The sequence below is a fragment of the Vombatus ursinus genome, unplaced genomic scaffold, assembly GCF_900497805.2.
Source record: "Vombatus ursinus unplaced genomic scaffold, bare-nosed wombat genome assembly UNPS02009132.1, whole genome shotgun sequence".
In the NCBI taxonomy this organism is placed as follows: Eukaryota; Metazoa; Chordata; class Mammalia; order Diprotodontia; family Vombatidae; genus Vombatus; species Vombatus ursinus.
In genome coordinates this window covers 17212583-17240124 of record NW_020948910.1, presented here as the reverse complement: position 1 = coordinate 17240124, position 27542 = coordinate 17212583, and the positions used below count along the sequence as shown (strand labels likewise).

At 37.7% G+C, this 27542-nt stretch overlaps 1 protein-coding gene across 3 annotated transcripts; it reads right to left on the bottom strand.

Moving 5' to 3' along the window:
• Window positions 1-1071: 1071 nt before the first annotated feature.
• LOC114034877 (vascular non-inflammatory molecule 3-like) lies at window positions 1072-26474 on the bottom strand. Of its 3 annotated transcripts, XM_027850686.1 has the most exons (9): window positions 26263-26474; window positions 25576-25699; window positions 18404-18634; window positions 17863-17993; window positions 9358-9550; window positions 7491-7782; window positions 5524-5897; window positions 3874-4047; window positions 1072-1454 (listed from the first exon to the last, which is right to left on the bottom strand). In XM_027850686.1, exons 2-9 carry the CDS (start codon window positions 25690-25692, stop codon window positions 1338-1340), a joined length of 1629 nt encoding a protein of 542 aa, XP_027706487.1. In that variant the 5' UTR covers window positions 25693-25699; window positions 26263-26474; the 3' UTR covers window positions 1072-1337. The 3 variants fall into 3 exon arrangements, with proteins under 3 accessions (XP_027706487.1, XP_027706488.1, XP_027706489.1); XM_027850687.1 differs by lacking the exon at window positions 25576-25699; XM_027850688.1 differs by lacking the exons at window positions 25576-25699; window positions 26263-26474 and adding an exon at window positions 22123-22257.
• Between the last annotated feature and the right edge of the window lie 1068 nt (window positions 26475-27542).

The window sequence follows — 27542 nt, the reverse complement described above, 5'->3', positions numbered from 1 at the left end:
TGGAAGAATGAGCAAATGAACAAAAAAGAACTCAACCATAAAGAGCTACTGTGGTTACAGGAAAGCTCAAGACACAAACACAGAAGAAGACAACTTGAAAATACCTACAAAGAAAATTTTAGCAGTTCAACACAAAGATAATCAGGAATAGGTAAGGTGTGATGGTACTGAGAGAGAGGAGGAGGAGAAGACTGAGGCAAGAAATATTACCCAAAGACAATGCATAGGAATCAGGAATCTTTGATGCGAACTGCAAGGGGAAGGAAGTAGGCTAAAATTACTTCTATGTTCCATTTTTGGGCAGCATAAAATGTTTTTCAAGATGGGGGAGCTTGAAGGGAAAACTAGAAATGATCATGGTAATTTCTTTCTTTTTTTTTTCTTTTTAGGCAATTGGCATTAAGCAACTTGTCCAGGGTCACACAGCTAGTAAGTGTCAAGTGTTTAGTCTGAGGCCGGATTTGAACTCAGGTCCTCCTAACTTCAAGGCCAGTGCTCTATCCACTGCACCACCTAGCTGCCCCATGAGCATGGTAATTTCTTAGTCATGTTTCTCTTTGGTCCTGAAAGAAGGAAAAGCAATATTTAGTACAGCTTCTGACTCTCTACTGTAAAAGGATGATTGCTTTGTCAGGTTCTTCCTAAAAAAAAGACAGTTAGTAGGACATCTCTCCTAAATTCTACCTGCTGTGGGCCTGGAAAAAATCAAAATTGGCCATAATAGCATTTATAAAGTGATCTAAGATTTTCAAAGCAGTATGCATACGTTATCTCATTTGATACTCACAACAACCTTGTACCTAGCACATAGTAGGTGCTTAATAAATGTTTATTGATTGATTGAGAGATAAGTGCTATCATTACATACTCCATTTTGCAGATGAAGAGACTTAGGGTAAGAGAATTAAAATTATTTGCCCAAGGTCCCACAGCTAGTTAAGTATCTGAATTGGGATTTGAACTCATTACTACTCATGATAGAATCTCAATTTTAATTTAATGTGTTTAACTCTAGAATTCCCAGATACATGAGTCTAATAAGTTATAAATCAAAAGGCATTCCACTGAGTGTTTAATCAATATATATTTTATTTATCTCAATTGTCTTGAAAAACCAAATGTTCTTGCCACATAAAAAACAAGAAATCCATATCCAAATGGACCCAAGAAATATATGTATATATATGTATGCATATGTGTGTGTTTGTATATGTATGACTTGTCCAAGTTGCTATAGTTGATAGCTAATTAGAAACCAATAGCAATTAGAAGCCAATCCATTTCCTAGTTCTTTATTCTTTCTACACTACCTCTTATAAAGTATGTATCAAGGATGATCAATCAACCTGTCCTGGGCGAGGTGGGTCCTTCTCATATACTCTCCCACATAATGCTGTCACTAAAACGGGCAGTGGAACATCACTTCTGCTCTCCAGCCGACCATCACTCAATACCTAATTAAAGAAAATAAAGACAATGGTCAATCTTGACATAAGATTTAATTTCCAATAAAAATGAAATTATCTAGCTGAAGAAATCTACCATAATTTCTTATGTCACTTATTTTCAAACCAAGCTAAAGAAGTCAAAGTTAATAATACTAAGGGGTAGAGAGGAAGGAGCACATTTCTGAAATAAGGCACAGCCTTTGCAAAGATATATAGAGGAGATATCCCCAGAATTGTAAGTAGGATAGTTTGGCTCTAAGATAGAGTATGTGACTGGGAAGTAAGTCTGGAAGGTCATACTGGACCCAGATTACACAGGGTTTTAAATGCCAAGCTGAGGAGTTACATCACAGAAATAACAAAGAGACACTTAGGATTCTTGAGGGAGGGAGTAACATGGTCAACCCTGTGCTTCAGAAAGATTATTTTGGTACATATGTGGAGGATGGATTAGAAAGAGAAGAAGCAGCAAGATTATCAATTAGCAGACTGTTGAAATAGTTCAGGCAAGTTGTGTGTTTTGGGCTAGGCCTGGTTCAGACCAGTCCTCTAGCCTGGTAATTTATGTTTGATATTGGATTGAAATGAGGCAATCATAAGTAATTCAGCAGTTAACAAAAGGAGATTTACTTTGCCATAGCAGAAATAGGATAATGAACAAGAGGACATTGTTCAGGATTCAGGAAGACATGGGTCTTGATCCTACATTTGGTACTAAAGAACTACTTGACCGTGATTAAGTTGCCTAACCTTATCAAACTTCAATTTCCTCAGGTGTAAAATAATACCTGTAATGCCTATCATACAGAGTTGTTATGAGGTTCTACTGAAAAAAAGTATGCTTTGCACACTTTAAAGACGACATATGCATTGAGGACAGGCCAAGCTGATTCATACAAGCCAAGATCCCCTGCCTCTGAGTTGTATCTTGTGATCTAAGACGCCTGGAGATCTTTAAGTTTTGTATTGATGTAACTAGGCTGTGATAGCAATAGCCTCCCCTTAGCCGATCAATAATCGAGGATGGTCTCAATACCTTTTAAAGAAAAATTACCCTGACTTGCATGGGTAGGATCATAACACTCCCACCACAGGGTGGTGATGACCTGAATCAAGGTAGTAGTCATATGAGTGGCAAGAAGAGGACAGAAGTAAGAGAAATGTAGTTAGAAGTGTTAAGTCTTGGAAAGTGATTGGATATTCAAGTAGCCCTCCACATCCAAGATTAAGAAAACGTCACTTTCCCTACTACTTCTTTCTAATTTCTAACTTCTTTCATTTCTCCCACCCCTATGATTGACCTGATTATCACTGATATCATTGTGATATGGATTTGTTAAACTTTATTCCTTCAACATTGCTTGATAGCATTGTATTAGTGGGGTATAGATGGGGAAGAAAGGAAAAAGTATGTATATAGTGACTATTATATGCCAGGTACTATCTTAAGAACTTTTACAAATATTTGATCCTCACAAAGACCCTGTAAGGTAGGTGCTGTTATTATCCTCATTTTATAGTTGAGTAAAATGAGGTAAATGGAAGTTAAGTGACTTGCCCTGCAATCTATAGCTAGTAAGTATCTGAGGCCAAATATGAACTCAGGTATTTCTGACTCCAGACCCAGCTCTCTACCCACTGTGCCACCTAGCTGCCATGATAGTTTATCATGATAAGTTCTGTTCCTTCTCACAACTTTCATGAGTCTGTAAATGCTGACAATCACATAATTGTAATATGTAGGAGCAATGATATAGTGGGAAGAACATTGGCCTGGGCAGATACAAGAAACCCAAATGTCAGTTCCGGGTCTACCACAACTAATAATGCCAATCTGTAACTCAATTTCCAAATCTGTGAAATGAAAGGGTGGTACTAAAGAATTTCTGAGATTTCTCCCCTTTTTGCCCTCCACCCACAAGTTCTACAAATTCTGTATATCTCACCAGAGACTAAACAGGACCTCAGCTACATCATACTACCACCCAATCCAAATGGTTTCAACATTCTCTTTTGATTACAAGAACCATGAGTCCAAAAGTATGGGGTACTAAATGAAAGCGAAATGATACTTTAACAACTTAGAATCATATTTCCTTCTCTACACCAATCCCATCCTGTTATTACTCTGTTCGAAGAAACACATCAACCATCTTGGAAGTAGCATGACATAGTGGATGAAGTATTGGACCTAGATTCAGGAAGACTTGGGTCTTGATCCTACATTTGGTACTAAAGAACTACTCGCCCATGGGTGCCTAACCTTATCAAACTTCAGTTTCCTCACCTGTAAAATAATACCTGTAGTGCCTACCATACAGAATTGTTATGAGGTTCTACTAAAAAAAAGTATACTTTGCACACTTTAAAGCACAGCATAGATGACAATTGCTATTATTCAGAAATATTCAAACCACCATCCTACCTCATAGTGTTGTTCAGATGCAAGTTGAGTCCCACTTAGCACTAACTGAGGGAAGACATATCTGGTATGGAATGTCCCACTGAGGGATAATGCTTCAAATTTGGTGAAAGCTGATGCAATTGGTGTGCCACAGGTTTTTAAGTCAGTTGTCTGGCACTTCAATAATGTGCATATCTGGGTGGGAAAAGATAAAACTGTTAGAGGACGATAAAAATTGAAAAGACAGATCTTTGTTTTCCCCCCAGCAGAATAGTACTAATATAGAAGAGTCAGGAGCTTTACCTAGATATAGAAGATCATATTATAAACAAATTAGAGAAGCAAAGAAAAAAATATCTTCCTTGGCTTTGGATAGGGAAAGAATTTATGACTAGACAAGGGATAGAAAGGAGCATAGAAAACAAATGGAGACTCCTGATTACATGAAGTTGAAAAGTTTTTGTACAAACAAACCAATGCAGTTTAAATTAGAAGAAAAATCATTAACTTGTGTGGGCTGGGGGAGAGGGTGAGAGAATCCTTCCAGTTTTTTTCTGATGAAGATCTCCTGTCTAAGATACATAAGGGACTGGCTCAAATATACATGAATGATAGCCAGTCCCCAATAAATAAATGGTCAAAGGCAGTTTTCAAAGGAAAATATCTAAGATATCAACAAGCATATTAAAAATGCTCTAAATATTTAATAATTAGAGAAATGTAGATTAAACAATCCCAAGGTTCCACCTCACACTTATCATGTTAGGAGAGAGAGAGAGAGAGAGAGAGAGAGAGAGAGAGAGAGAGAATTGGGAGGGGCTGCAGGAAGCTAGGTATATTGGTGCTGTAAATTGGTCCATTTTGTCACTATTAATTAGAGAAATGCAAATTAAAACAACTCTAAGGTACCACCTCACATCTATCAGATTGCCTAACATGACAAAATAGGAAAATGATAAATGTTGGAGAAAATTGGATGTGGGAAAATTGGAACACTAATGCATTTTTGGTGGAGTTGTGAACTTATCCAACCATTATTATTATTTATCCTCTAACAATACTGCAAAGACAATCAACTTTGTAAAACTTAAGGACTCTGATCATTCAAATGACCCATAATGATCCCAGAAGACTAATTATGAAGTATGTTATCCACCTCCTGACAAAAGGATGATGCAATCAAGGTACAGAATGAGACACATATTCTTGGATATAGCAAATTATGAATGTTTTGCTTCACTGTGCTTATTTGCTAACAATGATTATTTCTCTTTCTTTCCTTGTGGGGCGGGGGGGGGGGGAGGGGTTGGGAAAGAAGTTATCAATAATGTTGCCCAAAATAAAAAAGAAGAAAAGGAAGTACATGGGAATCATTGAAACATTTTTTAATGAACAGAAGAGAACAAAGGGAATTTCAGAAGAAAGCAGATAGGCAGGACAGTTTTGAGACTTACATGTTGAATTTATTAGATATTTTAAAAGAAAAGCAAAATGTTCATTATAGAAGTTTCATATACAGTTCTCTTTCTCTGTTCTACTTTGTGTGTAGAAATTTCCTCTTTTTGTTCATTAAATTCAACATACTTTTAAAAACATGTAATATGCTCTATAGAATGAAGATAATCTAGCCAAAACAAAATCCATTCCAGATATTTTTAAAAGTAATATTACCTGTAAATAATATTCTCCTTCAACAGCGTGAAGGCCATCAAAAGCCCCTAATACATAGACTTCATCAGTTCTTTTCTCAGACATCTTGTAGCTCAAGTGACAACAGAGGTCTTTCTGGCAAACGGTGTAATTTCCTACGTCTTTAGTAAGTTCAATGAAGGTAAACTCATCAAAAAAGACAATTCCAGGGAAGCTTGGCTGATCAGAAGCAAATGGCTTGACACTTTTGGCATAGGCACTCCAATGCACCGCTGCAGGGTAGTTGGAAGAAATTCGGGGCCGTGACTTCAGTTCTGATAGCAATAGCTGGCCACTTTCTGTTTCCATGTCATAGTAATAAACTTTAACTGCCTCTGGGGCATAGATTCCACTCCCTTAGGATAACAAAACACATTTTTATTAAAAACAAAACAAAACACAAGTTGATTTCATCCTTGGGTTTATTTTTTAAGTTGCCACAAATTAAGAGTGCTAAGTGTCCCCCAGTTGAACTTAAGGAATAAAATCTAAAATTATTACATTGTTAAAAATGCTTCATGGAAAGAGCACTCACTGGTCTTATGATCAGAAGAGGGTTTGAGGCCTGGTATTGACACCAGCTATTGTAGCCCTAAGCATATCATTTAACCTGAGAGTTACATTTCTTCCTCTATAAAATGGGGATATTATTTCTACTAATCATATTACCACTAGTATTACTACTTACTACTATGACTAATGATAGCTGATATTTGTCCAGCTCTTTAACTAAAGTTAGCAAAGTGCCTAAATAGCATTCTCGTATTTGGATTGTTAGGAATACAGGAATTTTGAAGGATCTGTGATATGCATGACTTCCCAGAGTGAGAACTCTCTCTGCCAATGCACATTGCAACCTGTGACTGCATAGAGAAGTCCTAAGGAAATGTTAAAGCACCTAAGGATTAAATGACTTGCCAAGGATCACACAACAGTGTGGAAAATGCTTTGTACATTTTAAAGCATTGTAGAATTGTGAGCTATTAAAAACAGGATAAAGAAACAGGGTCAGTATAGGGACTTTGGAGAAAACTCTAGTTTATAATAGTCATTTTATGGCATGTCTGTTATCCAAGGACCAATCTAGCTAAATAAAGAGTGCTTTAACACCAGAAATTTGGTTCAACTGAAACTGCTGATGAATGAATGAGTGAATGAATGAATGAAGCATTTACTAAGCTCTTACTACGTACAAAGCAGTATGCTAAACACTGGAAAATGGAAATGTAAAACTCCTGCTCTCAAAGAACTCACATTCTAATGGGAACGATACATATGGAAGATACCAGGATTAGAATATACATTTAAAAAGTTGCTATTTACATTAGTAAAAGGAGTAATAGCATTGATAAAATCACCAATCCTTGAAGAATTGGAATAATATATGAAAAAGCATGAGTTCTTTTATTTACATAGCACTTAATGATTACTAAGCACTAGAACATCTCTCATTGAATCCATGTTAACAACCCTGAGATAAGAAACAGATAGCACAAGTATTATTCTCCTCATTTTAAAGATGAGGAAGCTAAGGATTGACAGGTTACCTCTTCAAGATTATGTAAGTAGTTAATGGTAGAGGTAGGACTCATCCCTACCCAGAACCTTCTCCATCTAAATATATTGAATCCATTATACAGTACTAAACAGATATTATTCACTATCTTGATAACTTACTAGCTATTCCAATTATAACCTAGTTTAATTAAAAAAAAGTTTGAGCAAAAAACTAGAAAATAATCTAGCATGAAAATAATATTAGTTATTCTATGGCTTTGAACAAATTGTTTAATTCCAATGAACTTGAATCCCCTCATCTGATGGAGAAATCCTTCACTGCCTAAGCATAAATTGTTACAAAGCATAAATGCTGTAATCAGTAGAGTTAACAAGTCTGAAAAGTCAATGGTTGAATATTAGGGAATGAAATAGGAAGGATCTTAAATTACCTGTCATGTGCATGCTGGTGTTGTGAAGATTTGATGCAAGGACATTGATTCTCATGCCCCTAGCCCAGGATGAATGGAACGGAACAGCAGACAAGAGGGGCAGAGTGTTCATCCAGGCTGTGGGGAACAGTATACTGTCCACTTGGAATTTTTTCACCAAGACCACAGCAGGATCATAAAACATTATGTCAAAGCAAGTGAAAATGCCAAACTTTCCAAAGGGTGTATCAAAGGTCACATACGATGGACCTTTAGGGAAATTGAATTGCACTTCAGTTAAAAAGAGATTATACTATTAACGAAAAAGAGAGAAAAGACAATTAGAAGCAATCTACCAAATATGTATGTATTCAATATCATATGAATGTTTCCTTCATACATGGGTCAAGAGAGTTGCATAAAGCTGGTGTACACTAATGAGAGGAAATTTTACATGGTATTTCACCTGTCTATATGAATTTCAGCACTTCTACCTTTATCTCTTATATCTTTATCTTACACAGCAATTTCTACCTATGTCTCTTGTATAAGTCCCCTCCTCTCCATTCACACTGCCACCACAATGGTGAAGGCCCTCATCACTTTACACCTGAATTATTGCAGTAGCCTTCTGCTTAGTTTTCCTGACTCATGTATCCCTATTTGAATCCATCCTCTCCCCAGCTGACAAGGCAAGCATAGGTCTGACCATTTATTTCATTCCTCTTCAAAGCTGTTCATGTTCAGATCTTGAATTTTATTACTCTTTAGTCCATTAACTGAGTCTAGAGCCCAGGTGTGGGGAACCTGTGGTCTTGAGACCACATGTGGCCTTCTAGGCCTTTGGGTGAGGCCTTATGACTGAGTCCAAGTTTTATAGAATAAATCCTTTCATTTAAGGGATTTGTTCTGTGAAGTTTGAATTTATTCAAAGGGCCTCACTTGAGGACCTAGAGGGCCACATGTGGCCTTAAGGCCCCAGTTCCCCTCCCCTGGGCTAGGCAATCAAGTCTTTGGCCCAGCATGCTAAAGACTAGAGGGTACTCACAGCATTTACACTCCTTCAGAACCATAGAAACCACTGAATTTAATATAAAATTAGCAAGAATTATTACTTAAAATAGGAAGTGACCAGATTACTTGACTCTTCTGCCAGGGAAACTCCTCCCCTTCACCCAACATCTAAAAGTAAAATGGTCTTCTTGTGTCTTAGGGCCTTTGTCCCCCAATTCAAAATTGAATTTGTATTCAAAATTGATTTGATCATGTTTTCATGCTGTTTCTCCCAGGTATACATTTTATAGCATTTGCCTCAAATTGATTTTAGGAAATTTGCTCCTGGCATGGAAAAAGCTAGTTAGAATTTTGTGAAGCTAACTGGTTCCCTTTACTCTTTATGTCTTCTCATTATAAAGCACTGCCTACTATAAGAAGCATGAAAATAGCATTAATGCTAGTGCTTTACTATGTTTATGCAAATCAGAAATACAACACTGATAATCAATAAGATTGATTTCAATCAATAAGCCCTTCTTTTAACCAATACCTGAGTTTTTTGTTTGTTTGTTTGTTTGTTTGTTTTTTTAGGGGAGGGGAGGTCTGAATAATGCAGAGATGAGCTGGTTTTCACTTTGGGTTATACTGTCTTAAAGCTTTTGGATGGGGTGGTCTTTGTAATACAGTAGCTCTATTTCCTTTCCATAGGTTACAAAAAGCCCAGAAATCCTATTATTAAACCCAATTTAAGTATCTCCCAGATTCTTTCTTATCAATGATCAGAGCCTTTGCATGATGCTGTACAGAGTTTAACCTTTATCTCTTTCAAATAAGGAATTTAATCAATAAGAAATGAATGTTAATTATTTTGCTACACAAAATTACTCCTCACCTTATGGTATCGGGCCACTAGTTTCCCTTCTGAATCAAACACCACATCAGTATTGTATTGGTACCGGCCATCCAGTGGGCACTTGGAGTCATTGGCATCACATTTTTTCTTGTCTCCCATATTTGCCACTACATAGATAGAGTTCTCTCTGGCCAAGCAGCTGAGTCTTGTTTGCACTGGTGCACGGCCAAATCTAGTTCAAGTTTGAATTCAACAGGTGTTTCTATAAATAATTGTTTTTTTGATCCTGAATACATATTATAGCTTAACAACCTAAGAGTCACCAAGTTAGTGAAGAATATATTGGAAAATACATCACACCCTCTCTCAGAGCCTTCCAACTCTAAATCCATGATAATATGAAAACTATCCTAAAAAATCTTGACACTTATCTTTCCATTAATTATAGTCTACTTTAATAACCCAAGAGTGATATATTGGAGAGTAACAAAGTAGGACTGAAATAAAATGTGTTTGTCTGTTTTTTTTTTTTTTTTAGGTGAAAAGATAAACAGCATTTTCTCTTACTATAGACCATGCAGGCAACCAAAGGTAAGGCCTGGAATTTCAGCTATGGTACAGAGTTGAAAGTATTTTTTTTTCATGTCAAAATGATCTGTCCAAAACCTAAAAATCAAATATGCATCATGTATTACAGGTTACAAGACCAGGAAACAGAATAAATTGTTCTTCATAGCCATCATCACTACTAAAGCCTTGTATTCTGGTGAGAGCCAGAGGGAGATTGGAAGCCCAGAGACTTGAATTCTAGTCCTGGCTTTATCACAGAATAAGTAAATTATGTTGGCCCAAGTTAAATGTTTTTGTTCTGGTTCATTTTGTGCTAATCTAAGAATTTCACATCTAGCAAAATAGTATAAATGCCCCAGACCATCCCTCTTCATTGTGGCCCCAATTCTCTTAAAAATCAATAAGCTGGGGGGGGGGGGGGGCGGAGCCAAGATGGTAGAGTAAAAGCAGTGACTTGCTTGAGCTCTCTCCCAAACCCCTCTGAAAATCAATAAGCTATTATCATAGAGAGATGAACCTGAGAGGTAAAGGGGACCTCAGAGAGCACACAATCCAACCTCTTGAACAACATTCTCTTCTATTACATACCCAATAATTAGTCATCCAACTTGAAGGTATCCAGTGAGATACAGCCTACTTCCTCCTGATGCATCCCATTTCATTTTTTAAGAGTTCTAATTGTTTGGAAGTCTTTTCTAACATCCATCCTAAATCTGCACCTTCACATCTTCCACCTGTTGCTCCCAATTCTGTCCTCTGGTTCAAGCAAAAGTCAATTTAATAATTCTTTTCCATGTGACAGACCTTCAAAAATTTAAAGGCAGCTATCATGTACCCACTAAGTCTTTTTTCCTCTCTAGTTCTGAAACCCTCTCTTATTGTAGCATAAGAGAACATTAGGTTTGGGGTTTTTTTGTGCTGCCCATCACAATGCTGATTGCTTGAAAGCTTGTAATTCATTAAAACTCTCAGATCTTATTTCAGCAAAACTTCTGTCTAGCCATTATTCCCCTATCTTATACTTGTGAAGTTGATTTTTTTTAACCCTAATGCAAAACTTTACACTAATCTTTACTAAATTCCATATTGTCATGTTCATTGCTATTTAAGTTTATGATAAAAATCATTTTTAAAAAATTAATCTTATTAAATGAATCTCAGTGCTCTAACCTGTCAAGATATCTTAGTATTCTGACAATATAATAGCTGTATTTCATAGCTTTAAACTATCTGAATGATAATCATTCCATCTATGCCTTTATCCAAATCATTGATAAAAGTATTAAACAGAATAGGATTAAGCACATGTCTTGGATGTACTACTTTTCTGACTTCCTAATTTCTTTATTATGCTTTCATGTCCCATGCCTTCCACTCCCCTCCATGATCTTTTCAACTTTCTTCCATGTGTTGTTTTTCCCCATTAGATTGTAAGCACCTTGAGGGCAGGAACTATCTTTCTTTTTTCATATTTGTATCCCCACCCCTTAGTACAGTACCTAGTACATAGTAGTTAATAAATGTTTATCAACTGTTGACTATTAACGTATCCCTGAGAAACACCTCTTTTTCAAGCTGACATTAAATCATTAATAACTACTCTTTGAGTCCAGCCATTCAATCATCTTCAAATCCATCTAATGGTACTACTACTCTTTAGCCCACATCTGTCTATCCTTCCACAAGAACTGCTTTGTCAAATGCTTTGCTAAAATCTTTGTAAATTATATTCAGAGTACTCTCCTGATCTATCAATCTAGTTTCAAAATGATAATAAGGCAATTCTGGCATAACTTGATCTTGATGAAGCACGTTGTAATTACCGCTTCCTTCTAAGGATCATCAGATCATAATAGATTAAGAGCTGGAAGGGAAGTTAAAAGGCTCCCTAAGATTCATTCCCTCATTTTACAGATGAGAATGAAGCACAAAAAGGGCAAGTGACTTTCCTGCAGTCATATAGCTAGTAGGTATCAGAGACAGGATTTGAACCCAGGTTTTCCTGACTTGAAGTCCAAAACTCTGTCCACTGGATCATGTTGCCTTACACTTAGATACATATTAAAGCTGAATCACTTCTGGCAGATACGTTGTAGAGGGGAATCTTGGACAACACGATCACTAATTAATTTCCTTCTGACTCTGAAATTTTGCTTTGCCCTTCTTGAGTCCTCTGGTCCTCTACTTAAAAGATATTTAGTAGATTTAGAATGGGAAGAGGCCTTCAAACCTACCTCATTCATTTTTCAGATGAGAAAACATTTCAGAGAATTTAAGTGACATGCTGAAGGACTCTCAAGCAGTCAACATTAAGGCCAAAATTTGAACTCTAGCACTTTTTCCTCTACTCCAAGCTACCTTTAAATCCTTCTTTGAACACTATTTTTTCCCTAAATAAGCTCTTCTCATTAGAAATTAGGAAGAGTTGTATAACAGTCTTTATATAGTAATTCTTCTTTATAATGCAATCCTTTAGTTTAACTGGCTAGATGCTCCAGGTCAGCAGATTACCTTGTTCCCAGAAACAGGTGATAATATGTTGTGGGGATAACATGGCTGAACTCACACTTTAGGAAAATCACTCTGGCAGCTGAATGGAAGATAGGCTGGAGTAGGGAGAAACTTGAAGCAGGCAGAACAACCAGAAGGCTACTAGAGTCTACGCATGAGAAGATGAGGGCATAACATACACACTCAGTTGGGTATAGAAATCTAGCTTACCCTACAGGAAAGTAGGAGAATGGCGGATGATAGAAGAGAGGGCAGACTGGGGGAGGTGGTAGTCAGAAGCAAAATACTTTTGAGGAGGGATAAGGTGAAAGGAGAGAGAGAGAATAGAATGAACAGAGAGGGGAAATAGGATGGTGGGAAATACAGTTAGCAATATTAACTGTGGAAAAAAAAAGTTTTTGAAACAAGTTTATTTGATAAAGGCCTCATTCTCAAATATATAAAGAACTGAGTCAAATTTATAAAAATAAGAGCCATTCCCCAGTTGATAAATGATCAAAAGATATGAACAGTTTTCAGATGAAGTAACCAAAACTATCTATAGTCATATGAAAAAATGCTCTAACTCACTATTGATAGGACAAATGCCAATTAAAACAATTCTGAGGTACACTATCTCATACCTATTAGATTGGTTAATAGGACAAAAATGGAAAATTACTAATGGTGGAGGGGATGTGGGAAAAAAGTGAGGCATTAATGCACTGTTGGTGGAGTTGTGAACTTACCCATTCATTCTGTAGAGCAATTTGGAACTATGCCCAAAGGGCTATGAAACCATGCAGACCCTTTGATATAGCAAGACCACTACTAGGTGTGTATGTCAAAAGAGATAAAAAAGAAAAAGGAAAAGACCTATATATATATATATATATATATATAAAAGTATTTATAACAGCTATTTCTGGGGAGAAAGAATTGGAAATTGAGGAGATGGCCATCGTTTGGGGAATGAAGGCTGAACAAATTGTGGGATATGATTATAATGGAACACTATTGTGCTATAGGAAATGGGGTGCTCTGAGAAAAGCGTGGAGAGACTTACATGTGCTGATGCAAAGTGAAATGTACTACATACAAGGTAACAGCAATATTGTAAGATGATTACCTGTGAATGACTTAGCTATTCTCAGCAATACAATGATCCAAGACAACTCTGAAGGACTTACGATGAGCCAATTCTGATGAGAGTAAGGTTCGCTCACTCCCCCTCATCTCAACACTCTTCCCCTCCACTGTAAAATCTTTTTCTTGCCTCTTTTATGTGAGTTAATCTATACCCTTATACCTCTCCCTTTCCCTTTCTTCTGTACATTCTTCTCTCACCTCTTAATTAAATCTCCCTCCTACCTTTCTGTTTCAGATTAAATAATGCACAGAATGATGTAGCAAGAGAATTGGATTTTGAGTCAGAAGTCTCGAGTTCATATCCTGCCTCTTTTACTAAAGTCACACTCATGGATGTGACTTTAGAAAATTCCCTTCACTCTTCGTCCATTTTCTCATCTATAAAATGGGGAAAATAATACTTGTACTGCTTACCTCACAGGTTTGTTTTGATGATCTAATGAAATAACATAAGTAAATGTTTTGTAACTGTTAACACCTTATATAATTGTAGATAATTATTATCAGCATTCAGTTATATCAGTCATATTGGCTTTCTGGGTTATCAAGTTAGGGAAATGAGAAAAATTCAGGACCATGAGTCCTCCTGAATCATGGCCAAAGTATACAGTGAATGCTCTCTGCACTGGGAAAGGCTCCAACAATCAGCTGAGTACTGTCATTGCAATATGGTCTGTGATAACAAAATTGCAACATCCAGTGAAATTTATGTTCAGAGGCCAACACAGAGGGTTAAGGTTACGCAACTATCACTGAATCTCTCCCCTGTTGGTCGTTCTAGACTTTGATTTCCATTTGATTTGGCATTTTATGTTTTTTGGTATCATCCCTTCATATTCAACTCACACCTGTGCCCTCTGTGTGTGTGTACACACATACATACAAATATATATAGATATAGCTATATCTAAATAGATAGAATAGATATATCTATATAGATAGATATAGAGGCATTAATGCACTGTTGGTTGTGAACTGATCTATATACATATATACATACGTGTATATCTATATACATATGTACATATATGTATATGTGTGTATATATGTATATGTGTATGTATATATGTGTATATACATATATGTATATTCCTTCTACGTGCCCTAATAATGAGAAAGTCCTTCTTATGAGTTACAAGTATCATTTTTCCATGTAGGAATGTAAACAATTTAACCTTATTAAGTCCCTTATGATCTCCCTTTCCTGTTTACCTTTTTATGCTTCTTTTGAGTCTTGTATTTGAAAGTCAAATTTTCTATTTAGCGCTGGTCTTTTCATCAAGAATGCTTGAAAGTCCTCTATTTCATTGAATGTTCAATTTTCCCTGAAGGATTATACTCAGTTTTGCTCAGTAGGCAATTCTTGGTTATAATCCTAGTTCCTTTGCCCTCTGGAATATCATATTCTAAGTCGTTGGATCCTACGTTGGAACATAGGAGCTGCTAAATCCTGTCTTATCTTGACTGTGCCTCCATGATACTTGAATTGTTTCTTTCTGACTACTTGCAATATTTTCTCCTTGACCTGGGAGCTCTGTAATCTGACTATATTCCTGGGAGTTTTCCTTTTGGGATCTCTTTCAGGAGGTGATTGCTAGATTCTTTCAATTTCTATTTTACCCTCTGGTTCTAGAATTTGGGGGCAGTTATCTTTGATAAGTTCTTAAAAGATGAGGTCTAGGCTCTTTTTCTCATCATGGCTTTCAGGTAGTTCAATTTTTTTTTCCCAATTATTTCTCTTGGATCTATTGTTTAGGTCAGTTGTTTTTACAATGAGATCTTTAACATTATGTTTACTTTTTTGTATTCTTTTGGTTTTGTTTTACAGTTTCTTGATTTTGCATAAAGTCATTAGCTCCTATTTGCTCAATTCTAATTTTTAAGGAATTATTTTCTACAGTGAGATTTGGTACCTACTTTTCCATTTGGCCAATTCTACTTTTTATGGAACTTTTTTCTTCAGTGAATTTTTGTGCCTCTTCCATTTGGCCAATTCTGCTTTTTAAGGCATTCTTCTCTTCTTTTACCATTTAGCCTAGTCTGATTTTAAGGTGTTATTTTCTGCAGTTTGTGTGTGTGTGTGTCTGTGTGTGTGTCCTTTACTAAGCTGTTGACTCATTTTTCATTATTTTCTTGCCTCACTCTCATTTCTTTTCCCAAATTTTCCTCTACCTCTCTTACTTGATTTTCAAAACCCTTTTTAAAGCTCTTCCATGGCCTGAGACCAAATAATATTTTTTTGAAGGCTTTGGGTATAGGAACTTTGACTTTGTTGCTCTCTTTTGAGTGTTTTGATACTCTTTGTCACCATAGTAACTTTCTATGGTCAGAATTTTTTTTGTTGTTTGCTCATATTCCAAGCCTATTACTTGGCTTTTAACTCTTTGTTAAAGTAGGACTCTGGTTCCAGGGTGGAGGGCACACTGTCTCAAGCTTCAGGTGTTTTATGTAGCTGTTTTCAGATATACGTGTAGGGAGCTATAAGTTTTTAATTCTTCCCAGGTGGTATTCTTTTTTTGGTTTGGTTTGGTTTGGTTTTTACAAAAGGGCCATGCATTTCAAAGATATAGCAAGAAAAAAGTACAAACATTGCCTCCCTCCACCCTCCCCTCCTCAAATACTTTAGGGCCATACTCTCCCCTTTGCTATCCATCTCCATCTCTTTTATTTCTTTCTTCTTTAAAATATTAATTTATTTTTAGTTTTCAACATTCATTTCCATATGCTTTTGAGTTTTAAATTTTCTCCCCCTCCCTCCCCACTTCCCTTCCCAAGACAGCATGCAATCTGATATAGGCTCTACATACACATTCCTATTAAACATATTAGTCATGTTGTAAAGAAGAATATAAACCAATAGGAGGAACCACAAGAAAGAAGAAACAAAACAAAACAGAAGAAAAAAAGAGCAAATAATATGCTTCGATCTGCATTCAAACTCCATAGTTCCTTCTCTAGATATGGATAGCATTTTCCATCATGACACTCTTTGGAGACTTTTAGATCCTTGAATTGCTGAGAAGGGCTAAGTCTATCAAAGTTAATCATCACACAATGTGACTGTTACTGTGTATAATGTTCATCTGGTTCTGCTCACTTCACTCAGCATCAGTTCATACAAGTCTTTCCAGGTTTTTCTGAAGTCTGCTTGCTCATCATTTCTTATAGCACAATAGTATTCCATTACATTCATATACCACAACTTGTTCAGCCATTCCCCAGTTGATAGGCATCCCCTCAATTTCCAATTTCTGGCCACCACAAAAAGAGCTGCTATAAATATTTTTGTGTATATGAGTCCTTTTCCAATTTTTATGATCTCTTTGAGATACAGCCCTAGAAGTGCTATTGCTGGGTCACAAGGTATACACATTTTTATAGCCCTTTGGGCATAGTTCAAGGTGGTATGTTCTAAGGAGAGGTGTGTTTACTACTTTCCTGGCTTGTGCTCTGCTCTGTGAGTGACCACAAGCACTCTTTTTTGCGCTAGAACTGTGAGAAGGGTCCCTGTCCACTGTGGCTGCAAGTTCTGGTGTGATAAAGCCTGTTTTCTTAAACTCCCAGCCGAGAGAGCACTGTTATGGAGGTGAAAGATTCAAGTAGAAGCTATTCTAGAGTTCACCAGTGTGGTAATATATTTTGAACTTGGCTTTTAGGGTCTATATTTTTGGTGAACGCTGGAAGAAGAAAGCTACTCTATCTTGTGATACATAGGGATCATAGCATCCTATTACACAGATATTACAGATTTTGCATATTTTAAATTAATTTTGTGAGGGTTTGGAACTATTGTTTCATTGGTGAAGAACCAATGATAGGTATGGAGTCCACTGGTATAGATTCCAGCATCTCAACTCATCTGTAACTCAAAGTTAGGGAACTGCTTGGGTACTGGGTTAGAGAGAGTAGTGTTACATGTCCCATGGGCATTCTGCAAGTATGAGTCAGCAGCAGGACAAAACCAAGTTTTTCTGATTCCAATGATACCTTTCTATCTAGTATACCATACTTTCTCTCTTTCATTTATAATTTATTATATGTAAGCATTTTGGAATGGTACTGGACCTGTGATTACTACAATATAAGGAACTACCAGTTAAGAGAATCCTTCTACTAGCACAGATTGGCATCTACTTATAGTCTTATAGTCGTAGTTATCAGGGGCATGGAGATGTTCAATGACTTGGTCAGAGTCACATAGCCAATAAGTATCAGAGGCAAAACTTGAACCCAGGTCTTCCAGTATAACCATAGTTAATAAATTCACTTTAAAAATAATGTACATTTTATAGAACCATATATTCTTTATTTAGACAGTAACAATAATTAAAATACCTCTTTGGTTCAGTACATGGAATCCAGTTCACTCGAGGGTCTGGGATGTCTTCTAGGTAGGGATAAATGGTTTCCCTTGTGAAAGCCCAGCCATAAATTCCATCTTCAGGAGTCACAATAATTTTTGCACCCTGCTCAAAAAAATGGAATTATAGAATGTTAGATACAGAAATATACAGTTCATCATAAGAAAAAGGCAGAGGCCTAGAGAGTCAATGATTTGTCCAAAGTTACACAGACTATTAATTGGAGAACTTAAACACAGTTCTCAAGAATCGTAGTCGGGTTCAAATCTCTACAAAGGATCACTTGAAGATTATCTGATCCAACCTTCTCAAAAACCAGAATAGTCTCAAGATGTTAAATGACTTTCCCAGTGATAGAGTCAGGATTTGAACCCAAACCCTCTGATTATAAATCCAACATTCTTTCTATCCCTACCACATCAGGTAAAAACCAAAGCAGTTTCTCAATGTAAACAAAAGCACACAGCCCTTCAACTTCTTTATGCCCCAACATCTTGCCCATCAAGACACCATACCTTCTCAGCAGCCAGTTTGATTGCTTTCTCCAAAATATCTAAGTTCTTGTTCATCAACATCAGGGCATCTTCCTGGGAAACAGGTGTTTCTGTCCTATTTGGCAGTATAACAGCATGTTCATATACAGCAGCAATGAATGTATCTAAGGCACCAACGTTGAGGACACAGGCCGCCAAAACTATCACATAAATGGGAAAGCAGGAAGTAACCATGGCTGAGGTTGAGTGTCTCTGAAATAGAAAGCAGGAATACCAGAGTATTTATACATGGGACAATAGCTACATAGTATGTCACTGTCAGCTAGTGGGTATGTCAGCAAATACATTATGCAATCCAAAGAAGGTTGGGCAATCCGAAAGAAGTAGAGAGAATTAGGTAGTACACATAATATTATTTTTTTATTTTTTTTTGAAGCCCAAATCAGAACTATTAAAGGGGAAGTAATGAAGCCAATTCATATTTATTATGAATTCCTAGTAAATTATTATTTACCTACTCTCCCTGCTTCCCCATTCCCCTTGTTGCTAGTATTCTCCCGGCTAGGATCACCTTGTATTCATCTTCTGTATATTAGTTACAAACTTATGTAATGAAGGACTGGCCACTGAGCAGGCCTTAAGAATTGCTCAGAGAACTACTGAAGTGATGCCCCATGTTGATGAGACTAGGGAGCTCACATCCAGGAGAGCTGTGATGGTGTGTAATTGAAATGCTTGGAAAGATGGTGAAGCTTATGTAGACAATAAGTAACTAGTTCTGGTCTGCTAACCATATGGTAATTGTAATTGATTGGCAGTGGCTGTTTAGCTGGAACTGAAGGTATATCCAAAAGACATTATTTGGCCTATTCTTTGTTTCTTGGTTGGATTTCTCCTCTCTTTGTGTGATTTCTGTTGACTCCTTCCTGCTGATGGTGTTCTGAAGGTGAGAGAAGAGAGACAATTCCATAAGGGGAGAAGAAGAGCCCTACCTAAGACTGACATGTACCTGGAGACACACAGGCCATGGTTCTTTTTTCTCAGAATTTGTTTTCTTTGTTTTCATTTTAGGTAAAGAAGATAACTAGAACCTTGTTAGCGTTAAAAGGTCAGGAAAGCAAATCACCAGAGGTCAGGGAAGTGCAGGAGTTGAGTCCATGATGAGTTTTATAGCTAGCCCAACCAGCATCAACGCCTGAAGAAGAGAGGAACAATCTTCCACACCTCTCCCAATGGTATCTGAAAAAGGACTCATCTAGCAGCAATGCCACCTTTGGACATGAACTTGCTGAAACCGATATTATCTAGAAACTACATTAAATCTGAACTTACTTTCACTAGTAACTGAGGTGGTACAGAGGAAGATATGTCTCCTAGGTGTTGGGAAGAAATGTCAGTACTTTTATTCTTGCTATATATTAGAAGCAAGTTCATTCCTCAATGGAGTTCCATACCTGGCTCACAACCTTTCTTCCTTTCCAACTCTCTGGCCTTATACTAAGGAATTTCAACATACATATCATTGCTCCTTCAGCCACTTTAACCATTCAGTTTCTTGATCAACTCACTTCCCATGACATACTCTTGCATAACACCTCAACCACACAAGAACGGTCATAGTCTTGAATCTTTTCCATCACCCACAAATGAACTCCTTTCCATGTTTAAGAACTCTGAAATCTCCATATCTGACCATAATGTATTGGCTTTCTACATCTCCCCCTACCTTCCCATACCAAACTCTTCTATTCATTCATTTCATCATATCCAATCTCTTGACCCCTCAGGTCTCTCAGACCATCACCCCTACACTTGCCACTCTCTCCTCTTTTTACCATCTTGACCCTCTGGTGAAACAGTTCAACTCTGCACTGTCCTCTTTTCTTGAGTCTTTGGCTCTCTTATACTGCTGATTGTGCCCTGCCAAGCTGCAGCTTTGGATCACTCCACTATCCACAGCCTTTGATCCTATCTACAAGTTGCTGAATGAAGATGGAGAAAATTACACAGCTGTTCTGACTGGGTCCACTAAAATTTTATGTTACAAAACCTCAACTGTGCCCTCACTGCTGCTAAACAATCATATTATACTTTTCTTATCAACTCACCATACCACTGTCTACAGCAGCTCTTCTACAGGTTTTCACCTCTTCTAAAACTTCCCATGATTTCCTCTCCCTTCATCTTCTTAGCTGAGAACCTTGCCTCATATTTTATAGAAAACAATGAAGCCATTCACCAAGAGTTCTCTCTTCTCCCTTCTTTCTCTTATCACTCAGATGTCTTCTGCCACTATATCTCCTCCTTCATTCCTGCCTCATATGAAGTAGTAGCCTTACTCCTTGTCAGGTCAAACCCCTCTACCTGCACAAATGATCCCATTCCATCACATCTCCCCTAACATATTGTGCCTTTTGTTATCCCCATTTTATCACTTCAGTCTCTTCCCGTCTGCAGGTTCCTTGCCTATGGCCTATACCCATGTCTCCCTCATCGTCAAAAAACTCTCACTTGATCCTTTCATGCCACTAACTATAGTCCTATATCTCTTCTGCCTTTTATGGCTATGCTCCTTGAAAAGGTCATCTACATTGGATGTCATTTTCTCTCCTCTCAATCTCTTCTTAACCCCTAACTATGACTTCTAACATCATTCCACTAAAACTTCTCTCCAAAATTACTAGTGATCTTTTAGTTTCCAAAGCCTCTTTTCAAACATCAATCTCCTTGACCTCTCTGCAACCACTGACACTGTTGAGCATCCTTTCCTCCTCTTCTCTCTAGGTTTCTGGGACACCACTCTCTCTTGGTTCTCCTCCTACCAGAGTACTTCTTCTCAGTCTCCTTTGCTTGATCCTCATCTAGATCACGCCCTCTAACTGTAGGTGTCCCACAGGGTTCTGTCCTGGTCAATCTTTCCTTTTCTCTCTCTACTACTTTACTTGATGATCTCATTAACTCCCATGGATTTAATCATTATCTCTATGCTGATGATTCTCAGAAAAACCTATCCTGCCCCAACCTTCCAATCTTGCATACCCAAATGCCTTTCAGGCATATCCAACTGGATGTCCAGTAGACATCTTCAATTCAACAAGTTTAAAACAAAACTCATTGTCCTTTTCCCTAAACCCTCCCTGCTTCCAAACTTCCCCATTATTTTGAGAATACTACCATCCTCCCAGTCACCCAGGCTTGTAACCTAGACATTATCTTTGACTCTTCACTCTCTCAACCCCCGTATCCAACCTGTTGCCAAGGCCTCTTGATTCTACCTATGCAACAGCTTTCAAATATTCCGCTTTCCTTCTTCTGATATTACAACTACCCTCCTGCAAGCGCTGGTCTTCTCATGCCTAGACTATTATAGTAGCCTGCTGGTTGCTCTGCCTGCTTCAAGTCTCTCCTTACTTCAACCCGTCTTCCATTCAGCTGCTAGAGTGATTTTCCTAAAGTGTAAGTTATCCCCATGACATAGCATCACCTTTTTCTGGGAGCAAGGTAATCTGCTGGCCTGGAGCATCTAGTCAATTAAACCTTTTAATCAAACTCAGGAGTTTCTGATTAGAAACAATAGCAAACAAGTGGAAATTCCCCTGTGGGTTTTTTTTTCCCTAGTCCCACCCTTAAGAAAAATTGTTGCCTATCAAGTTTTGATAGTTTCTTGATCTTCATAACAACCCTAGGAGGTAGGTAATATTATTACCCCCATTTTTACAGATAATGAAATCAAGACTTACCCAGGGTTACACAGCTAGTCAATGTTTGAGGCTGGATTTGGAACTCAGCTGTTCCAGACTTCAGGATCAGGGATCTAAGTGAACGACTTAGCTGCCCTAATCAACTCCTTGTGTTTCACTCATTTTACTGCCAACCAAGAGTTCTTTGGCATGGGAAATATGTGGTGCCACATAGGCAAATTCCGAGCATGAAAAGGGTTTAAATATTCACTCCACACTCCTGTCAGAATTTCTGAACTTTGTACCTTTGACCTCACCCTGCTGTATATGAACCTTGTCTGAAGAACACTAGCTTGTCCATAAAGAGTCTTAAGCTGTAGAAAGTGATATTTTAATAATCAATAACCTCCTGGAATGTTAATTTATTATTTAGTTCATTTACACAGAAGTGGACCCCTGAGGCAGAGATAGAGAACAAATTGAGTTCAATTAGCTCCTCCTTATTAAACATTTACATGTCTAATCCCTACAATGTACAGAGCATTGTACCAGGCACTGAAAGACAAATAAAGACCAAAATATCTGTTCTTAGGGAGATTATAATTTGGTAAGAATTCCTATGTTTTCCTTCCATTTGTATGTGTATGAATACTACAATTACATTGCTGATTTATGTTCACCCAGGTTGAAATGTCCAGCAGGGAATGCAGAGTCTTATTAGAAGCAGGCCACTTTCTGATTGGTACCCTTTAGTTTAGGTTTGGTATTAGAACAAAATAAGGTAACTCTAGTGCAGTAAACAATTAACAAGGCTAAAGCATAGTGGCCCATGCCATTAACCCTAGCTGCCTGAGAGGCTAAGACAGGCAGATCTCTTAAACTTGGGAGTTCTGAGCTAAAATGGGTTATGCCCATCTAACATCTGAATAAAGTTCTGCATTAATAAGTAAGGGAAGCTGGAGGGAACCAACTTGCTAAGCAAGAGAGAACTAGCCCAGGTCAGAAACAGAGCTGCTCAAGGCTCTGTGACAACTCGTAACAAGACTGGGCTATGAGAAGCCTTTGCACTTTCAGCCTCAGTAAGATTGGGAGATCCATTCTTTAATAAATAAATAAGTGTGTGTGTGTGTGTGTGTGTGTGTGTAATTAACAAAAGGAGATTTGATTAACTGTCACATAGAAGGGATATTCAACAAAGATGCTTCAAGCACTTTTGAGACTTAACCCTCTGGGTCAATCTAAATCCTGGGGACCTCTTTGTCACCTTTCAAGGAAAAACCAGCCTGACCTATATGAGAAGGCAAAGGAAAGGAATTCTGCAGATAGTGATCCTATCACATGACACTCTCGGTGTCAAGGTCTAAAGGATCCTCTTCACCATTTAAGTGCCATTAGGACTTTTACTGAACAATCCTAATCTTACCAATGTGAGGAATCTGGTATGCATGGTAATTAAGATAAAAAAGAGAGATCTTGACTGACTAATAAATATTTAGAAAAGAACAAAGAGCAGAAATCCCAGGTTTTTCTTCCTTTGGAAGGACTGAGTGCCAGATCTCAATGATCTATCTGGTCCACCTGGTAGGTGTAGTTCCCAGTGCATTTCATGTTGTATAGTGGGTTGTTTTTTTTTTTTTTTGTAAATCAATTTTTAATGAACAAAAATGTATTTTTCTCCCACCTAACACCCTAAATATTGAAAAAAAAAAGGAAAATAAAACTCTTTTTAAAATATGCATAGTCAAACAAAACAAATTCCTGCATGGGCCATGTCTAAAAAATATGTGTCATTATTCACCCAGGGTCATATATCACCTCTCTGTCAGGAGGTCAATACATGTGTCCTTATGTTAGGAACAGCTAGAGCAGCACCAGGAACATCGAAGCCATAGAACAGATGATGACACCTTTGGAAGAGCTCTGTCAATCTAATAAACCAATCAAAAGTGAAATAATAAGAGAGACGGTTTGAGCTACCCCTCCCAAGTAACATTTCCTCTTTAATCTGGAGCTTCTTAGAAACCTTTTTCTTCACTCAGTAAAGTGCAAAGGGGAGAAGGGAAAAGGACAGGAAATTCTAATAATGGGGAATTTAAGGTATTGAGGGAGAATGGTTAAAAAATAATGCCTAAAAGATTAAGATCTAGGGAGAGCCATAGAGATTATCTAAGAGTGATCCTCTAATTTTGACCCCTCGTGTTTGTTGCCTAAGAATCTATAGGTAGACAATGACAGCCAAGATTTGAAGCAGGTGCTCTTTCTGCTATATCACACTGATTTGGGGGGTGGACTCCTGTCCATGCTCCCAGAATTACGATGCCTGCAGAAACAATCCTATCTCCTGATCTCAGTGTGTTGTCCTAGTCTATTTTTGCTTATTAAATCCAGAAGTGAAGGCAAATTCTTTTTTATTTAAAATCAAAGCTTCAGGAAAATGATTGGAGCAGAATAATAGAATTTAAAGAGATAGCAGGGAACCTAGAGATGATCTTGTCCAATGAAGAAACTGAGAGAAGTTAAATGACTTGCCCAAGATCATACAAATTGTGAAGAGCAGAGTCAGGATTCAAACCCAGGTCTTTTGAGTCTTAAAACCACAGCTCTTCTAAAGCAAACTTTAATGCAGAAAATAGATTAAAAAGGACACATGTTCTAAGTGTTTTGGGGACTTGAGAGAAAATAGGAAGGAGGTATGTTGCAATAGAAAGAACACTAACATTATTGTCAAATTCTAGCTCTGCTACTTACTGGATCCCATCAAGCAAGTTATTTCACCTTTCCCAACCTATTTCCTCACTTGTGAAATGAGGGGGTTGATCCAGTAAGGTTCTTTCTAGCTTTAATTCTCTAATTCTGCTTAATTAAAACTGAAGAGAAGTATGGGGGCAGTTAGGTGACACAGCAGATAGAGCTCCTGCCTTGGAGTCAGGAGGACCTAGGTTCAAATAATATGGCTTCAGACACATGATACTTACCAGCTGTGTGACCCTGAGCAAGTCACTTAACCCCAATTGCCTCAGTTAAAAAAAAAGAACGAGAGAGAGAAGTATGAAAATATCCAGATACTCGTCATGATTTTATATTGGAATAGCATGTTAGTATCTTCTGTAGGCATAGAGTGAAGAAAGCAGATCCCAAAGAATAGTGATAGTGATAAGAAATGAAGGAAGGAAGTGATTAATTGGCAATTTGATTGAGACGTGGCATCCACCTGAACAAAGGGAACAAGTACAGTTCAAGTACTAAGCCAGAAGCATTTATTGAGCTAGTACAGTACACATGTGCACACAGAATCTAGTCTACTTCTCTAAAGATTGGGGGTTTAGAGAGTGGTTTATATGGTTTTACAACAAAGGGAGGCGGGGGAATAGGAAGAATACAGAGTACCCAGACCCAGGATGTTTGTGCAAGCTCTGTCCATTTCAGGCAGGTATGAATCAGTCTGAGCCGGCACAGTGGAAGTGTTCTGAGTTCACCCAGTGGACATGGCAAAGAATAACTAGTATGTCAAACCTGAGCAACACTCATTGACTCCTGTTTGGCGGATTTTGATTCCCATGTTATTTCAGCCTCTTCTGGATAATAAGGGAGCTCAAGCAAATCAAGGTGATTAGTCAACTCATTATTCATTCCATTTCTACGAAGAAAAGAAAGAAAGAGAGGGAGGAGGAAGAAAGAAAGAAAAAAAAGAAAGGAAGAAAAAGAAAAAAGAAAGCAAGGAAGGAAGGAGAAAAGAAGGAAGGGAGGAAAAGAGGAAGAAAAAAAAAAAGAAAGATCATTGTGGTTTTTGAATTGTTTGTAGTTATAATGATAGGACTCTAATATGGAGTCATTTAGGCTAAGTGGTCCTAATCCCATAAACATATAAGCAATGACAGCTTTTACTTTTCTACTGTCCTGATTCATTCTGACTTTATGTCAAGCAGTTAAATGATTGAAGCTCCTAACTGGATGAAACTACTGGCCAACTGCAATGGCTTCAAGCCATACCCATCCCTGGGGTGTCTTATTTTCCAAAAAAAAAAAATAAACAAACAAATAAATAAATAACCCTCACCCAATTTCTGGTCACCATAAGGAAATTTCCCTTCTCGCCCCTCCCCCCGATCTGAGCCTGGTATTGATAAATGACCCAGACAATTTCCCCACTACGTCTAGGTCTGATTAGAAATGCCCCCTCCCACATCTGCCATCAATTACCTGCCTGTTCTCAACCAAGCCCATTGTTAAGGTACGAAACTTCAGACTGTTACTCGGAGCATTTACTTCCACCACGATTATTTCCACACATCTTCATTCCGCTCAAGCTGGCTGAGTCTTTGTAGCTGTGTTTCTATGTTGCCATTGTGTGTGTGTGTGTGTGTGTCTGTGTCTGTGTCTGTGTGTGTCTGTGTCTGTGTCTGTGTGTATCTGTGTGTGTTGTGATGCATAGGGGTTAGGGGAGGGGCGGGGCAGGAGGGGAGCGCTGCTTGCTCTGTTGCATAACAATAAAGTCGATGCTTCTTTCAGCTTCCTGAATACAGTTTTCCTTTCTTTGCTCTAACATAACCCAAGCAGTGAAGCCAAATATAGCAAGCAACAATCGAGGATTTTTACAAGTTGCGCGGAAGGGGACAGAAGATAAGTTTCGAGGAAGACACAGATAAGCAGATTGGCTTTGAAACTATTTATTTAAAAAAAAAAAAAGCTGTATGTAGTAGACATTTCTGGTTTCAGATAAAATCCTTTTTCTATTCTTTGTATATGGAATTTTTTTTCTGGCATTTATATATGAAAATTTTGTTGGCATTTGTCAAGGCCAGAATTGCTAGAACTGATTACTAAAATTACTAAATGTTTTAAAGGTCAGAATCATAGAATATTAGAGCTGGGACAGACCTTAGAGAATATCAAGTTTAGTTCCTTCATTTTATAGATTCCCTCTTTTTTCGATACACGGAGCCTAAATCTGTCTCTCTCTAACTTTTACTCATTGTCTTTCTGGGACCTAACAGAACAAGAGGGACCTCTTTCCCATGTTAACCCTTTGAATACTTGAAAATAGCTATAGTCTCCTTTCAAAAGTCTCCTTTTCTTAAGGCTAAACATTCCCATTTCTTTCAACTGATATTCATATGGCATAGTTTTCAATTTCTCCACATCATGGTCCCCTTTGCTGCACCTTCCTGAAATGGGATGTCCAGAAATGAGCCTGACACTCTGGAAGCACTCTGACTGGGGCAGAGAAACTATCACCTCTTTCTTCCTGGTGACTCTGCCTATCTTAATGCAGATTAGCAAGTGCTCAAAAACAATAATAAAATAAATCCCAAACAATCCAAGAAACCATTGGATGTGCAAAAGAATCATCATCCTCACCTTATGGTAAAGAGCCTCCAGTTTCCCCCCAAATCAAAGACTGCATCGATGTTGTACGGGTAATGACCTTCAGGGGAGCACCTGGAAACACTGACATTACGTGGTTTCTTGTTTCTAATATT